The sequence below is a fragment of the Sebastes umbrosus genome, chromosome 4 (assembly GCF_015220745.1).
Source record: "Sebastes umbrosus isolate fSebUmb1 chromosome 4, fSebUmb1.pri, whole genome shotgun sequence".
In the NCBI taxonomy this organism is placed as follows: Eukaryota; Metazoa; Chordata; class Actinopteri; order Perciformes; family Sebastidae; genus Sebastes; species Sebastes umbrosus.
Window position 1 is genome coordinate 33,459,503 of NC_051272.1, and position 18,189 is coordinate 33,477,691.

The following is an 18,189-nucleotide window of genomic DNA, read 5'->3' on the forward strand; positions in this document are numbered from 1 at the left end:
GTTCTTTCAGTTTTCCTCTTTCAAAGCCACAGTGAACTCAAGTAATGCCAAGATTTCTTTGGAACAGTAAGTAATGGTGCACTGAATTCATTTTTCACACCACAGCTTAATGACATAACAGACTGCAGCAGACCCCAACACCTTCATAAGTTATTCATGTCTACAGAATGTAAATACAAATAGAGAATTTCACATGAGTGAGGTTTTACAGTAATAGCATTTCCAAGGACACTTTTTTGCTTCTTCTTTAGCCCTTCTTAGCTGAAGAGGTAAGAGGAGCCATATAAGCCAACTACTGTACTGAATGTAGGCTACACTATGCATATGCATATTGCATGTAAGTGCATGTTTATAAAAGGCTGTCCATGATTAAAGTGCACACACACACACACACACTTTAAGCATCCTCCATGCATGTTCATCCAGTGTAGCGCTATAATCTTACTCTTCCCTGGAGTCAATGAGCGATGAGCGATGCTAGACAACGCTGCCGTACTTCCAGGGCCAAGCAATCGGCCCGCTCCGAAGAGGCATGCGTTCTGAGCGGCAGACCGGCACATACGGGTACTTCGCAAAAAGTCGTGGCCGCGCCCCCTTTTGGGGTAAAGAAGACCAAAGAACCATAGAACTTCAATGCAATTTCACGTGTGTTTGGATTGTAATTTTTGACAAATTTGTATGCATTCTTCTCCTGTTGTACAAACATTTGTTTTAAACACATGTCTAATAAATATTTTGTGACCTTGCCTGAACCTGAGCGTTCGCGATAACTTAATAAATGAAGGTTGATCGCCGTCATGTCCCTTCAGTCTTCCCCCGTCCAACACAGTGGCCGGATATTGCTGATCCAGACATCTGTACATGTTTAATTAAATCGTGTTAGGCTAAGTGTTGTCTGTAAATGAGGCTGAGATTTAATTGGAGACGACAGTCTGGCGCTGCTGTAACGTTAATGTATGACTGTATTACTGCAGCAGCCTCCCACTCAAGCTAACGTTAGCTAGCCATGCTAGTCACTGTCACCAGCATCATTTAGCCATTACCACACTGACTGACAGTGAATATTCATGTATTTTCTATATCATATTATATACTATATTATATATGAATAATTAAATATCCATTCATATTGTTGATGTTGATTAGGATATTCATCATGATGATGATATTGATGACGTTGTTGATATTGTTAAAGATGACAAAAAAACAAATCTGCTTCTATACACCCTGTGCACTGCCTGTCGGCACCTGTGTCCGATCGGACTTGAAGCTGCTGTTGGCACTTACTCACGTTGTTCCCTCCTATCTAGATCCTTGCTTGTGTTGTACGAACTCTCAGATGTACGTCGCTTTGGACAAAAGCGTCTGCTAAATGAAATTGTAGAATTGTATTTTATGTGCCTCAAATGTCAGGGTGAAAGCCTCGGTTGACCTGCTACACAACAGCTTCTCGTCAATTTCTATTTTCTCTCCTGTGACAGCGAGTTTCTTTCCCCCAAAAAGGAGCGCAGCCTCGGCGATGACGCCATGCTGGTCTGGTCTATAGCTTGGAGCCATAAAGCCATGCTGGTCTGGTCTATAGCTTGGAGCCATAAAGCCCCTCTATTATATCTTTTTTAGGACACGGCAGGGAAAGAAATCGCAGATCAACGTTTTGGGATTTATTGTTGGTGCAACCAACTACACAGCAACTCTTCGGTATAATTACCATTACCGGTTTGTTTAGAGTAGAAGTTTGGAGACATGTTTCAACTTCTTCTGTTGGATCTGTTCCCGTCTAAGTGGGACACGGGATGGTTTTCCCCCAAAATGGACCCCTGGCCAATGTTTCAAGGTTCAAAGGAAACCATCCAATAATTGAGATAAATTGTGAGACACCTCCTGTATGCAAGATTACCAACCAGTACCAGTCTATACTTCCAGAATCGGTGTGTGGACAGGGCACTCTCCTCTGCAGCAGCCTGCGATTTAAGCTGATAAGCCTGGCTTATTTTTACATGAAAGGCCGGCCTGGTGCAGCTTTAAGGAAGATGGGCTGACAGCTCGTTGCAGTCTGGTAATCATGTATTTGATACAAGCAGCGAGTAATAATGGCTATGTGTATCAGATGGACTCTTTAATGGGACCATTACATATTTATGGGTATGGTGTGATGATGTGTAAGGTTGAAGCTGTCAGGCTATCATCATGTTTCTGCCTCGGAGACAAAACCGGATGGACTTCCTGGCAATAAGCAGGAGGAAGCCCTGTAAGTGGTCAGTAAAGCATCAGCATTCAGTGACCATGCACTTAAAGCTGCAGTGGGTAGAAATGGAGCAAATATGATTAAAAAAAGTTAATTTTATAAAACGGTCACTATATCCTGACAGTAGTGCATGAGACAGGTAATCTGAAAGAAATCATGTTCCTCTGTGTCCTCTGGTGCTCCTAATGGCATCTGCAAGATTTCACAGACCGGAGGAAAACAACCAATCAGAGCTGATCTGGAGTCTGCTGTCCAGCTGCCATCTATGAGAGCCGACTGTCAATCACTCGCAAATTCTGATCAAACGTCAAACTAGGCAGCGCTGATCTAATATGAATCAATATTCTGTTACTGTAATGTCTATTTCTCTCCTCAAATGTTTTCAGAAACATCTTGTAGTGTACTGTTTAGCTGTAAAATCAGAAAGTTTGTGACTCGGCAGCCATGTTGAGATCTGCTGAGGAAATACCAAGCACCGTCCAGCAGCCGGAGCACAGCCAATAGGAACGCTCTCCCTCTCTGAAATGACCTGTGATTGGTCAAAGTTTTTTATTTTTTAAAGCCTGAAAACAGAGCCATGAGGAGGTGCAGAAGTCTAGTTTCCTCTCAGAACACTTGAATCACAATATGCTGAAAGGTTACCTTAATAAATGAAGGTTGATCGCCGTCAATCGTACTCTTGCAGTCTGTACAGAACACAGCATTTTCGTTTTCCGGGTACTTTACGAAGGAAGGAGTATAGTGAGCCTCCTGGAGCTCTTTAGAAAAGACAGATTTTCTCTTCAGCATGATAGCTAACTTAGGGTCACCATATTTTCAAACCCCCAAACTGGGACACGCGCGCATGCACATTCATGCATGCACACGTTCATGCACGCTCGTTCACACGCACATGGGCACGCGCTAATATGCACGCGCTAATATGCACGCACCATAGGCGTTTTCATCAGGATGGTTAACTTGGCGCACCTGTGGCATATTTGAGCACGAAGTGAGATCAGAAAGAAGGCATTATTATAGGGGGGTGCATTAGAGGCTGTGACTATCATGATTTATCACATTCACTACTTTCTCCCTCTTTAATCACAGGGCTATCCCCCTCATGACGCACTGACAGTTTGGGAGTCCTTTAGAGAGTTTCCCTCAGAGGAAACGTATTCTTGTCTGGGCTTACGTACAAAATTTTCAACTTGTTTTGTCTCAGGCTATTATGATTCAAATTGTGGAGCTCAGATGAAATTTTGGTCAGGATGGTGACACCAGGTGAAAGACTGAGAGGAACGGCCAGTCCTGAGGGAGTTATAAGCGGAGCGAAGAGCCTGTTGATGCGCTGAAGGAACTGTGTAGAATAATTAATCGAAACGATGTTTGATGTGCACATAAGCACGGAGGGTTCTGTGTGCCGTGTCCGTGCGTAATTGTGGCTTGACCGTGCGCAGCATCACTCTCTATAGAGACTGCAGCGGTGCGCTGTGCTGGCTCTCTGTATACTTATCTCATGCGCACAAATTCATTAATGAGTGGAACATGATAAACGCCTATATAAGTATAATATTATTATTTTAATGGTGGTGAAAACCGGGACAATTTGAGTGTTTTACAGATATGATCGACACATTGATCGACACACATACAGACAGATCAGTGCTGATTTCATTCAATTTATATTGGGTTAGGTAATAATGAGTGGGACAAAACATGATTAATGTCTATGTAAGTGATGAAAACAAGTATAATAATATTATTATTTTGTTTGTGGTGAAAACACGGACTATGTGGTAGTGAATGTTGAAAACCGGGACATTTAAGTGCTTTACAAATATTTGTCGGGACTCGGGACAATCCCGGACAAACCGGGACGTCTGGTCACCGTATATGCAGGATGAAGAGTCAGAGGGTCACCAATGTTATTGCAGTTAATTTTACGGAGAACATGAATATTGGTAGCACATTTATGGCATCCCATCCAGTAGTTATTGGATCTCTAAGGATTGATTCAGTTTAGGACTCATCAGTTGTAAATCACCTATGGCTCAGATATTCAATCCACTGTTGCATTTCTACATCAGTTTCTGCATTTTACAGTCGCTGTTCATTTCTACAGAAGGGGACTGAGTCGCAGCATGAAAGAGAGGATCTGAAGATGAAAATTATGACTCTGAAGGTTACCAAAATGTTACAATGTCCCAGCATATCATTACAGAACATGTAGATCCTGCCCAGCCTATTTTCCCTGTACCAGAAACATGAAATCAGGCTGACCACATACACGGTAAAGAGTAGACCATTAAGTTTTGTCCTGTGCCAGCCGGCTGCTGTTTGACTTCTTTAAATCTGTAGGGCAGCAGGTCTGTCATTATGTGAGCAGAGCTTTGGGTGTGTCTGAGAGGCAGCCAGCCAGAAACTGGAAACCAGGCCACAGCAGCAGAAACATCTGTCCCCCTGACTTCAGTGTGAGATTACACTTCCCCCTACTGGGTGCAACCGAAACTACTACAAACTGTTCACATGGTGTTTACTGTACTCAAAGTGGAAACTACTTAACAGTCTGAACAGCCTCCCATTCAAGTTAAAGTAAATGACTGAAATAACTGCAAACTCTGTACTGCCTTCTGTATGGTACTATGGCTATTCTGGCTTTGTCGTTTAAATTTATTTCATTACAATAGACAACTGAAGGATGTAGGCTACATTTTCTACAGTTAAATTTGACACAGGAAGCGGGCATCTCTGCAGCGTCAAACTCAGACTCTGGGTCACCGTCATCACAGCGGATGCTAATGTAGCATCTCAGCTGTCGTTGAATTTTGGGAATCGACCTGCAGGCTAGGCAGTCTGGAGAATGCTGAACGTCCTCCTCTGCGTGGTCCGCTCCGAGGCATAGGAAGCATGCATCGCGAAGATCCACTCCGGCGATGAAGTTGGGGCACAACAGGGGCACTGACGGGGATCTTGTAACAGCGACTCCATCCCTTAAGATGTAGCAGTCAATGGGCATTCGCCAATCGTGAAGAGAAATGGATGCCGCATTATATACTGTGGTAACACACGTATTCAGTTGGCCTATATAAATCATTTAAATGAGCTTGAGCTTTAATTGACACTGTCAGCAGAATTTCGCCACTTCCCGTATTTCCTATAAATACCTGCCTAACCCATTCTCCTATTCCACTCTCATATTCCGCACCCCTCCCTCCAAACCCATTCTTCTCTCCTAATCTCCTCGTCTCCTCTTTGTAGGGTCCTTGAAGGGGTCCGTCGTGCCCGGGTGCTACGGCGGATCCTCGATCGAAGTTCCCTTAAGCACATCCGACTAAGTGGACAAACCACAAGCATCAACTGTGTTTTCCTTCAATAAAATTGTTAAATCGAGAGAAGAAAGGAGAAAGAAGAAAAGAGTAGAAAAAAAAGAAGAAACAAAAAGAAGAGAGAGAGAGAAAAAAAAAGGAAAACAGAAGAACTTTCCAGGACATCTGGTACCATGATGCCAGCGTCCCACCGCCTACTCCCAGCTACCACAGCAGCTTGCTCTAGCCAGGACATCTGGCACTTGATGCCAGCGCCCCACCGCCTACTACCAGCAACCGCAGCAGCTTGCTCTAGCCAGGACATCTGGCACCGTGATGCCAGCACCCCACCGCCTACTTCAAGCAATCGCAGCAGCTCATTCTAATCATGTCATCTGGCACTGGGATACCAGTGCCCCCAGCTGCCACTTTGTGCAATCACATCAGCCAGCCTTAGCAGGGGAACATGGCACCTGGCTGGATAACAGCGCCCCCCGCTGCCTTCTGCTACTTTGGCCTCCCGTAATGGCACCCCAGAACACATAACCCAAATCATGGGCCGCTGGTCTTCCCAAGCGTATCACTGCTCCATCCACTCAGATCTCAAAGATCTAAGATCAGCTCAATCCAGTATCATGTAACTGGGGGTTTTGGGGGTCCGTCGTGCCCGGGCACTACAGTGGATCCTTGATTGAAGCTCCCCAAACCGCATCCGACGAAGTGGACAAACCACAAGCATCATCAGTGTGTTCCTTCAATAAAATTGTTAAATCGTACCTTGTTGATGGTGTGGTCCTTGATAGTGAATTGAAGCTATCAGCAGAATTTCGGGAGCAGGACCACGCCTCAACGTGCCACTTCCTGTATTTCCTATAAATAACTGCCTAACCCACTCCTCCTCTGCTCTCGTATTCCTCACCCCTCCCTCCCAACCCATTCTTCTCTCCTAATCTCCTCGTCTCCTCTTCGTAGGGTCCCAGAGGGGGTCCGTCGTGCCCAGACGCTACAGCAGATCCTCGCAAGCTCCCCAAACCGCATCCGACTAAGAGGACAAACCACAAGTGTGATGGAATTTTCCATTAATTCCTCTCTTATTGGTCGAAAGGTCAGAGTGTTTGTCAGAGTGTCCCTCTGTTGACATTATTGGGTTGGAGTCCTGTCTAGAGGAGCCACCGTTATCTGTACAGCTGCGTCTGTAGTAGGGACCATAGAGCCAGTCGCTGGGGCAACCAGGGTCAGAGATGCCAGAGGAACCGAGTAAATCAAAACATGATAAGGGTAAGACACTGAGCACCAGGGAGGAAGGGCAGAGTTGTGAGGCCTTCACGCAGAGAGCACCTCAATGGTGGAGACCTGACAATTGCTCCTTGATCAAGCTTCAATAAACCTTCTTTGTAAGACATCATCAGCTCCGGGACCTCTTCCTTCCTATAAGTTAACTTATGTATCAAATATTCCATCACAACAAGCATCAACTGTGTTTTCCTTCAATAAAATTGTTAAATCGTACCTTGCTGATGGTGTGGTCCTTGCTAGTGGAATGAACATCTTGTAGTGTACTGTTTAGCTGAACAACATGCTGAAGGGTTATTATGGAATTTTAGCCCAATGATGCCAAAACTATACTGCCTACTGAAGCTTTAAGTATATTTTGATGATAATGCTCTTGTATTTTTACATGAGTATGATTTTGAATGCATGACTTTGACTTGTAGTAAAGTAAAAGATCTCTCTTGTAGGTGAAACATCTGAATACGTCTTCCACCACAGGTGTTGAGCCCCAGTTGGTTCTTCTCTTGTAGGTTCTTGGCAAGATAGCTTTTCCAGAATGTGTAACATATGATACACCAAACCAGTTGTGTATGTAATACTACATTGAATACAAGTTTAGTCTTCACAGACTTAACTTCAGTGCCATCTGGTAGGGGTGTGTAAGTTGAACCATTGGCTCAATTTACCCCATAGCCACCATTTTAGAAAAAACTGCCTATGTTAGCAATTCAGGCTAATGTTTAGATAAATGATTCACATTGTTTTATATGTTGGCAAATCACCAACATGTATAATAACATTTTTAGACCTGGATAAATTTGCTTTGACATAACAGTCATTATACCTGACATATTGAAAATTTACTTTGACAAGCAATAAAAATGTTTTTGCTTTGTTTTTATGTAAATAAACTCGCGTTGGACCCATTTTGAGTAATTACTCTTACCATGACTGATAGAACTGATGGCCCAAGCTACACAAATAAAAGTTGTAATTACAGTTTTTCTCATTCGCTTTGGCTCAATTCTTGAATGAGAATTATTTTTTTCAAAATAATGAGTTCTTTAGTTTGTTCTTCACTTCAGCTCAAATCTCTGAACAACTAGTTTGTTGTTCTCACCAGAATAGAATTTCTCATTCTTTCTAGCAAATTGCACGTGTTTTGGTACACGTGTGCAAAGAGTAAGTTCAATTGTCTACAATTTGTACATTAACCACTTGCACGTCTTGCTGATCAAAACTGACGAGTTGATTCTCAGTGAAGTTGTCGTCCTCTTCACAACTTCGAAACGCTCTTTCATCGTTTGAGCACCACGTGCAAAATGATCCATTCACTTATCAAAATCTGTCAGACATACGTACATGTTTATTCAATAAATGTCTATGACATGGTGTCACATACTATGAGGAGGTACAGTTTTTTTTAAGTTTTTTTTACTGAACTACAGCAGGTTCTTTCATTGTTGCAGGGTCTGTTTTTTTTTGGCATGAATGTCATTTTGGGGAAAATTTTCTGTTCACTGTGTATGACTTTACATAAAAGATCAAAGGTGAATTTCCTGTTTACAATATATGTAATACATTGCTATACAAATACATTTACTGTATAAACACACATGTACATATCCTGTTCCTGTGTACTACAGTAATGACTTTTCCCAGTAAACTTTTACCTAAATTTTTTCGCAATCGCTTTGGCTAATTTTTTTGAAACAGTCTTAACTTTCTCTAAACTGTAAATACAATTGTCACAACTGTTTGATGGGACATCGCAACTCTATTGCATGTCTGCAAAAGGTACGTAGTAACTCACCCAAACTTCATTCATGCTTCAAAACCAGTTATTGTGTCAACCTTTTGGTTGACACAGACTGCTTACTGTTCTATACCAGAATGTCAGTTTTGTCTACCTGAATGCTGTTGTATCTCGCACTGAGGTGTTTAGATTCCCATTTATACAGCAGGTAAAAGTGTACTTGGGAAAAGTCAATACTGTAGTACACAGAAACAGGATATGCACATTTGTGTTTACAGTAAATGTATTTGTATAGAAATGTGTTATATGTACTGTAAACTGAAAATTCACCTTTGATCTTTCATGTAAAGTCATATACAGTGAACTGAAAATTTGCCACAAAATGACATCCATGCCAGAAAAAAATCTAAAACCCAGCAACAATGAAAAAAGCTGTGGTAGTTCAGTAAAAAACAACAAATTGTACCTCCCCACAGTACGTAACACCGTGTCATAGATATTTATGGAATGTGTATGTCTGGCAGATTTTGATAAGTGAATGGATCATTTTGCATGTGATTGCTCAAACGATGAAATAATGTTTAGAAGTTGTGAAGAGTTTTACAACTTTACTGAGAATCAACTCTTCAGTTTTGATCAGCAAGGCGTGCAAGTGGTTATTGTACTTACTCTTTTGTACAAAACACGTGCAATTTGGTTTGAACGAATGAGAAATTCTAATCTGTTGTGAACAACAAACTAATTGTTCAGAGATTTGAGCTGATTATTTTGAAAAAAAAAAATTATTCTCATTAAAAAGTTGAGAAAAAAAAAAACAGCGAATGAGAAAAACTGTAAATTACCAGAAAACTGATAATCCATCTGATGAGTTGAGCTATATTTACATTGGAAAAATGCTTTTAAAGTTAATTATTTCAGTTTTTGTTACATCACAAACATTTGTTACAACAAACTCAAAAAGTAAGAAACTTTATTACAATCATCATATCCATACAGGTACATACATACATGAAATTTGCCCTCTACATTTAACACATCCTAAGCATTGTAGGAGTAGAGAGCTGCAGTTAAGCGCCCGGGAGCAACTTTGAGTTTTGCTCAACGACACTGCGACATGCAGACAGTTGGGGATCGAACCACCAAGCTTACGTTTAAAGGATGACCACTATACCCACTGCGCTACAGGCTACGTGATATGCTAACAATATGGAGTACCTGATATGATATATAGTTTGACATATTTCGCTGGACCTTTTCTAGCTCTATTTATTTCTTGTTGTGTTATGTGACATGGCTAAATGCCAATTACAACAGCCTCAGATCAGAAGTGGGCCTGGTAGGCTAGTAGATATCCATCATTGTACATGTAGATCTGCTTGTTGGTGGGGTTATAGCTCAGGCTGGCCACTCCCTTAGCTACCTTCTCCAGTGGCAGTGCTAGTGAGTTGTCCTCTTTGCCTGTTGCTGTGTCAAAGGCGTAGAACACCTCCTCGCGGTAATTGTCCACATAACGGGTAGCATATAGCACACCGCACACCATGAAAGCATTGCTCACCGCCTTCTTGAACATCCTTGTCTCCCATGTCTGTGTGACATTGAGCGTCTCATTCACGCTGTTCCAAACCAGTCGGCTCACTACCAGATTACCATGGTTACCAACAGTGGCATACAAGGCCCACAGTCCCGTCTCATCTGCCTCCACGTCCACATCACTATTGAGACGACAGTCAAAGTAACAATACGGAAACTTGTTGTTGAAACCGACGCCGGTGCCCGGAAGTGTCACCCGCTTGACGGTGTTGCTGTTCAGGTCGTAGCGGCAGACATCTGCAGAGAGGTAGCAGTGATAGTACAGCGCTTCACCATATAGAACACTACTTGGACCCTCGAGGGTGTTGGCGTGAGTGTAGGATGGAGCGAAGGTAAAGTCCTTGTGGTTGACGGAGGCCATGAAGTCTTTGTAGTTTTGATATACGCGCACGGTGTTGCCCCAGATGTTGCCGCTGAGCAGAGGCTGAACCCAGTAGCTGTTCTCCTCTCCCTCGCTGTCCATCTGGGCCTGTTTGCCCCACGAACCAGAGATGTAGCCCTTACCCTGGGGAGTGACCTTAGTCGTGACGGGATCGCTGATGTCGGAGATCAGGCCCTTGAGGCAGTACCTGTGCTGGCCTGGAAACGGAGAGAGAAGTTGAATGTACAGTACAGTCTAGAGCAGGGGAAGCTAAAACAGGGACACAAAGAGCCAGAGTCACCGGTTGAGTTTGGTCAAAGCGTTTTTTTTTCCAGAGACCGGCATATTTTTTTTAATTCTCTGCAATGGGAGAGCCGTGTATTTATACTATGCTACATTCGCCAGCAGAGCGACGAGGCACTGAGCATCTATTCTTTGCTGAATGCTGCAAATTTGCGGTTCTGCTCTGGTCATGGGGGTGAAATTTGTTATTGTGCTATTCATAATAATATAACAAATAAATGAAAATAAAATAAATTAAATTTTATGTAAACCCTTGTATCGTAAATACACTAAATCTACTGTAAATACGAGGCTATAACTCCTTCGCTCAAGCGAGCTATAGACGGGAGCCAACTTCCTGTATCTGTAATGCCGGCTCAGGCACTTTTAAGGTGGACCAGCTTTTCTCCTTTAAGTGACAAGTAGTTATTCTCAGCTTTTTAATTCATTATTAACATTTCTTTTAACTGTTTTAACCAATAGCATTAATCGGTTAAAATGCTTAATGTTGGTAAACGGTTAAACGGTTAATTATTAGACACACACACACACACACACACGCACACCATGCTTACCTTTGAAGTCTTTGGGGATGGACTTGCAGGACTCCGCGCTGTTCTTCAGGTAGCGCAGCTTCTCTTTGACAGCCTTCATGTTAATTGTGTCCGACATTTTTATCCTGTCCACATCTGTACGCAGTTTACCCACCTAACACACACACACACACACACACACACACATTTACAGCATGGTATACAGACAGTTAACATATTTATATGGTAACATTTAACTTTAAAACATTTCAAATAACTTGATATGTTTCTTCATATGATCATATTTGTTCTCTTGATATATCACTAAATTTAAATTCGGTCCTCTCTTTTTCTTTCATTTCTGTCATATACCATTGATATGACGCTAACATAATGCAGCAGTCTTATTATATTTTTCTTTGTTGTATCATATTGCTAGTTTCTTATGCAGCATGGAGTTTAGCTTCATGTTACTCATGTGGGTTATTGCTCTGCAACGTTATAACGGAATCATTTTAGTGTCACTTAATGTTCTGCTGTACCTCGTTGGACAGTTTCTTTGTTTGGGCATTGTTAAACTGGCCGTGGATGGCACCGATGTCTGTCTCCAGCTGGCTGAGCTCCTGGCCCAGCTGGTGCAGAGACAAGTCTGTGTAAAGGCCCTGGTATTGCAGGTACTGGTGAGGCTCCAGCCGCTCAGTCAAGTTCTTGATCAGAGCCTGGATCTGAGGGAGCCGCTGGTTGGACAACTCCACCTGCATGGAGAAACAGACAGAAACTCTGAATACGTTTTCAGGATTCCAGGTTCAAGTACATATAGTATATTCTGAAATCATTTTCACTGAGTACTGCACCTTCACACAGTCACAAGACATGCAAGTCAGGTGAACTAAAGAGTCTGAAATGCCGATAGTAATCATAATAATCACAATTATTGTATCCAATCAAAATGTTGCATTATAATAAATGCATCTAACCAGTACAGTGTGGCTCAGCACCACTGTATCCATAAAATCCATCAATGTGGACTGGACTGGACCCAGTCTGAATTAAGGGGAGTCGCCCCAGGGCAAAAACGAAGGTTACGATATTGTAACCATAGTTCTATAAGCACAGGCGGAGCCCTCTACTGGACTCTATGGGTAATACTCTCTCCGCTCTGCTCAAGCGAGCTCGAGAGACCGGAGCCAACTTTCTGTATCCTGCAATTCTGGCTCCACCTCTTAAGGTGGACCAGCTATTCTCCTTAAAGTGATGAGCCGCTCCTCTGAGCCGCTCAGCTTTTTAATTAATTATTAATATTTCTTTTAATAGCATTAATAGGTTAAAATGCCTAATGTTGGTTAGCAGTTAAACGGTTAATTATTAACATCCCTAATACTTACAAACTTGCACAAAGCCTGGTATCCGCTCACGCCCTCTTCAGCGAGCGGCGCAGGAGCGGCAGGGTCTCCTTGGTAGAGGGCTCTGCCTGTGCTCATAGAACTAGGGTTACAATACTGTAACATTCGTTCTAACTCACACAGGCTCTGCCCTCTACTGGACTCTATCACACAGTCGGTGGAGCCCTATAGATGTACACCCTGCCACGCCACCACACCGACCCAACCACACTGATCCAGACCGGCTAAGGATTAGACACCGCAGCCCGCCTCCTTCTTTATAACCTAGGCCGATGCAGCGGAGAAGTAAGGGTTCCTAGCCACCTTAGATAGCACAGAACTGATTTGGGTAAAGCCATGGTCTAACCCTGCAGGGGTCAGAAACAAACAGTAGAAACCCTGCACATCACATTCTCCAGCTCAAGGAGCACGGGGACATAGGTGGAGGGTGCAGCCTGTGTGAGTTAGAACATCGTTTTTCATGGATCGGACAATTTTGAGATTTTGGGCAATTTTGCTACGATAACATGTCTTCTTTCAGACTGGTGGAAAGAAAACATCCAAACCACACATTCAGGTGTTTATATTACTACTTTGTCTATTTGCATCTTTAGATTTCTCCTTTAATTCACCAAAGGTTAGCTATAGATAATGCCTCATTTGCATATTTAAACATAACATTTTAAATTAAAAAAAATATTGTCCTAATGTACGTAATCAACTGGGGAAGTTTCATAGTGATATCTATTAGTTACATTTGTTTTGTTTGACCCTATTCACCTGGGTTGTATCCCCTGAACTAAGTACCACACTCAATACTGTCAAAAAATGCTGGTCGACTTTAGTTCTCACCTTTTCCTGCAGACTGTTCAAAGATACTTCACAGGACTGAACCTGCTGCAGCACGGCCTCGTAATTCACAACAGGGAAGGACCACATGGTGGAGTTCACCGCACAGACACACGAACCATTCTTGTTCTTACCCGACACACGCTGAGCCTGGCCGTCACTCTGCAGTCATACGAGCACAAAACATTCATGTTGTTAACAGGAGGATTTACAAAGATAAAGTTAAGAGACTGCACTAACAAAAATAACGAAAAAATGGAAGAAAAGAGCCTCTGTCTAATGTCATAAAGAGCTATATCTTCCACTTTTGTCCTTAATTTTCTAAGAGTAGGATATCAAGTGTAACTCACTGATGACAGCAGCATTAGGAGCAGCAGCAGCATGTTTCCAGCTGGAAAGATGAATAGTGGACTGACAAGGACAGACACTGGCAGTACTGAAGTCACCACTTCTCCTCTTCTCTTTTCTCTAATACACTCAATCACACCACACACACGTTTTCCTGACTTGCTTCTCGTTGCTGATGAGTCACTAAAGTCTTAAAACCGCTCAAGTGGATGTGAAACTCTAAAAATGTGAGAGTTTCACAACAGTTATGGTCAACACAGGAATTTCCCATATTCCCCCCCCTTACTTAATTCAGTGGTTATTATTTCCCCTGTGCAGTGTTGTCTCCAGGAGGTATAACCTCTGGTTCTCTAAAATGAAGCCAATGCATAAGTGCTTTAAAGGTCCCATATTATGCTAATTTTCAGGATCATACTTGTATTTTGTGTTTCTACTAGAACATGTTTACATGCTGTAATATTCAATAAAAACTTTATTTTCCTCATACTGTCGGTCTGAATATGCCTGTATAAACCCTCTGTCTTAAGCGCTCCGTTTTAGCGCATTTCGACGGAATTGCGACGAAATTGCAACAGAATTGCATTTTTAGGCAACAGCATGGGTCCTTGTGTCCTTCCTGTCAGCTGATGACATTGACATACACTGCAACCAAGAATAAACTGGGACACATTTAGTTTGTCATCATGTTTACTTTTAAATCTGTGCAAATGACCTAAATATAGTATATTTGTGACATCACAAATGGGCAGAAATCCTGGCACCTTGTTTCAAATGCAGAGTTTCTGAATACAGGCTGTGTGTATTTCCCTGTGGATTGAGCATTTCGATACTTTCACAGTACTTATATAGGACTTAAGCCTGCTTTATTATAAAAAAAACATGAAAATCTCACTTTGTTATAATATGGGACCTTTAAACTTGCATTCTTTCTAATAGCCAGCAGGGGGCGACTGCTCTGGTTGCAAGAAGAAGTCTGATTGTATAGAATTCTATGAGAAAATGAGCCTACTTCTCACTTGATTTATTACCTCAGTAAATATTGTAAACATGAGTTTATAGTCTCAATCACTGGTTTCAAGTCTTCTTCAATACAGCATGATGATCATTTAGTAAATTATGATCCCATTTAGAGTCAAATAGACCATAAAGCAGGGGATGCTTTAGGGCGTGGCTACCTTGTGATTGACAGGTTTCTACCACGGCGTTGTCCGGTCTGGGTGTTTTTTCTTAGAACTTACCTAACCCTTTCACAGTGTGTTTTTCGTTCTTGAAAGTTAATTGTAACATTTTGGGCACCTACAAATGTCTTAAGCCGTGGGCACACTGCCCGCTTCAGGCTCGCCTGACGGCAGCGTCACGTCGTGGCCGCGTGATGCCCACCTAGGGTGTTCACACTAGACGTGAGTTAGCTGCCTGTCGGGAGCGTGTCAGCTACCTGTCAGCTGTGTTTCTGATGCTGCTGTCAGCCCTTTCTTTCTACATAGAGTTTGCCTTTTAATGGCCATTTAACTTCATGATAAATATAATTTATATTTATTATAGACAGAGAAAGGTTCAGAAACGTGTGGTAATTAGTAAATAATAGTAATAATCCACAATTAAAACTCCTACTGTATTCATTTATGATGCTTTCCAAACTCTGCTTGTTCCACATCACTGTCCGGCACATATTTCAGAATAAAAGCCTTGTGAAAACCCGCTTTAGGGCTTTTATTTCGAAATGACAGCAGGAAATGTTGATTTAAACCCCAAACTTTATAAATTTTTGGAGCCCCCAAAGTCACTGCGTTTTCCACAGCACTGACTGCTCATATTTCAGAATAAAAGCGTCGTGTTAACAAATGAAGGGATTCTGTCTATAGAAAAAACGCCTGAGGGCTTTTATTTTGAAATGAAAGCAGGAAGTGTTGATTTAAAAAACTTTTTTTTCATCTCCGTAACATATTCTACAGATAAACCTCGAAACTGTAGTAAAGTCTTGCTGGTATGAAGTTAATATGCTGTCAATAGATCATCTTCACTGTCTGTTGCTGCTGGACACGCAGCTGAGACGTTGAGGGGCTCGCGTGTAAAATAGGCGACCCTTCTATTCTATAAAATAGACGCGCGTCTCATGCGGGCAGTGTGTCCACTCTAACCTGTTAACATGGACGCCGAAATAAAAAACAACACGCGATGCTGCCGTCACGCGAGCATGAAGCGGGCAGTGTGCTCCAGGCTTTACTCAGCGTTTGGTTGTACTTAGCTCCACCCTCTCGTGTCACTTCTGGTTGCAAAAAACAAGATGGTGGTGGCCAAAAACCAAGATGGCGATGGCCAAAATGCGGAAATCGATGCTTCAAAACCCTAGTCCACAAAACAATGGGTGACATCACGCTGATTATGCCCACATCTTATAGAGAGGCAAAGTCCCTCCCCTTCCGGTGGACCACCATGGGACCTTATTTCGGAAAAAAAAATTGCAGGAAAAGGAAAAACAGCAGGGAAATGCAAATGGAAATGGCAAAGGGAATTGTCCTTTTAAAGGCCTGATTAAAATCTGTACTCTTAATTCAATTTGTGTATCTGAATGAAGATTTTTAAATTCCATTATTTATTCATTCATTCATTAATGTATTTTTAAATTACATAATTATTGACCGATTTGTGTTGCTTCTTAATTTGAACTATTTATTGATGGATTGATTTCATTTGTAAATTATTTTATCTAAATTCCTCTTTTTATTGCACCATTAAAATATCAAATGATTAATTACTTTGTAATTTATTATATTTATAGATTAATAAATTAATTTGTAAATACATTTATGAATGCCTATTTTTATTCTACAATTATTTAATAATTAATTAGATGCATTATTACTATTTCCGTGACAATTGTTGTCCCTCCATAATGGGGTTGGAGAGATCAGAGAGATCAGATGGGGCAGCTGTGGATCAATGGCTGGAGTGGTCGTCCTTTAACCACAAGGTTGGTACTCCCCGGGTGCTTTTCAGCAGCCCACTGCTCCTAAGGATGGGTTAAATGCAGAGGTCAAATTTCATGTATGTACCTGTATGTATATGAAAACTATAATAAAGTTTAAGTTAAGTTTAAGGCTGCAGATTATGGGATGGGGTATAGGGGTGGAGGGGTGGAAGTATTGGGTGTCAAGGGCATGGAGGGATTTGTAGGTGAGGAGGAGGATTTTGTAGGAGGTACAGAACTTGACTGGTGAAGGTGGATGATGGTGGTGTTGGAGGTGATGTGCTGTCAGGGCTTGGTCAGGACCCCGGTCAGCTGAATTACTGCAGTGGATTTTTTCAGCGATTAGTGCAGAGTGCTCACTTTCTGTTCCTAAATCCTGTTACCACATCCATCAGATACTGACATTCTGACTCAATCATCGGTTCCCTTCAGGCCACAGTGATGGGAAGGAAATGTGGTGACTGATACGTGATTTTGGTTTATGGATTTATAGAGATGCACATACAATATCTGTGGATGTGGCAACAGGATTCAGGAACAGAAAGTGACCACTCTGCACTGAGCGCTGAAAATATCCGCTGAAGAAGTTCCACAGTAAAACAAATTGCAACATTTAAATTTAAAGTGGAAGTTGCAAAGTTAAAATTAAGCTGGTTTTACTAAATGGATTTCCACTCTAATGAACAATTATATAACAAACACGACAAATGTCAGCATTTAAAAGAAGATTCTGTTTAATTCTTCATTTTCATCGCCGCCATGTTGCAGGACTCTAGCCTGTGACGTCACGAGGTTGGTCGGCTTGGCTGAGTTACAAAGATACAACGGTACAGTGAAAGACGGAGACTGAGGAGACTCGGGACGGAAGAAAACAAAAGAGAGGACACTATTGTATTGTTCCTGGATGTTAAGATGTATGAACTATTCGAAGGATTACAATTTTGGAATTAAATACATTCATGATCCCCACATGTACAGCTTTATTTAACCATTCCTGCAGAAATCTCAAAATGTCAAAAGTTTTTGAAACCAAAACACAGCATGGCTTTTTCTATGGTGTTCTTCGTGGTCTTTTTTATTTCTTTTTTTTATTTATGGTTAAAGGAATACATACACATACTTGTAAAGGGACATACAGACAGCAGCAACAACATATATAAACAAAAAAACAAACATTAAAAAAAAGAAAAGAAAAAAAAATGTTACCCGTTGTAATAATGCAGAGTCAAGAGGTAAGTTCATATTCATATGCATACAACCAAGCATACAGTATATACATATGTCTTTATCTACACACGCATTCATATAGATATCCA

General features: G+C 41.7%; 1 protein-coding gene across 1 annotated transcript; it reads right to left on the reverse strand.

Moving 5' to 3' along the window:
* Positions 1 to 9,513: 9,513 nt before the first annotated feature.
* Positions 9,514 to 13,940, reverse strand: LOC119487540 (olfactomedin-like). The gene is made up of 5 exons (XM_037768506.1): positions 13,908 to 13,940; positions 13,561 to 13,719; positions 11,869 to 12,081; positions 11,369 to 11,501; positions 9,514 to 10,729 (listed from the first exon to the last, which is right to left on the reverse strand). Exons 1-5 carry the CDS (start codon positions 13,938 to 13,940, stop codon positions 9,882 to 9,884), a joined length of 1,386 nt encoding a protein of 461 aa, XP_037624434.1. The 3' UTR covers positions 9,514 to 9,881.
* Positions 13,941 to 18,189: the final 4,249 nt, after the last annotated feature.

Excerpts from the sequence above, each read along its gene's own strand:
- LOC119487540 (XM_037768506.1), bottom strand. The coding sequence starts at position 13,940 with ATGCTGCTGCTGCTCCTAATGCTGCTGTCATCA. Across the intron at positions 13,720-13,907 it reads TCCTAATGCTGCTGTCATCA|AGTGACGGCCAGGCTCAGCG; the intron begins GTGAGTTACACT and ends GTATGACTGCAG. Across the intron at positions 11,502-11,868 it reads CAAAGAAACTGTCCAACGAG|GTGGGTAAACTGCGTACAGA; the intron begins GTACAGCAGAAC and ends TGTGTGTGTTAG.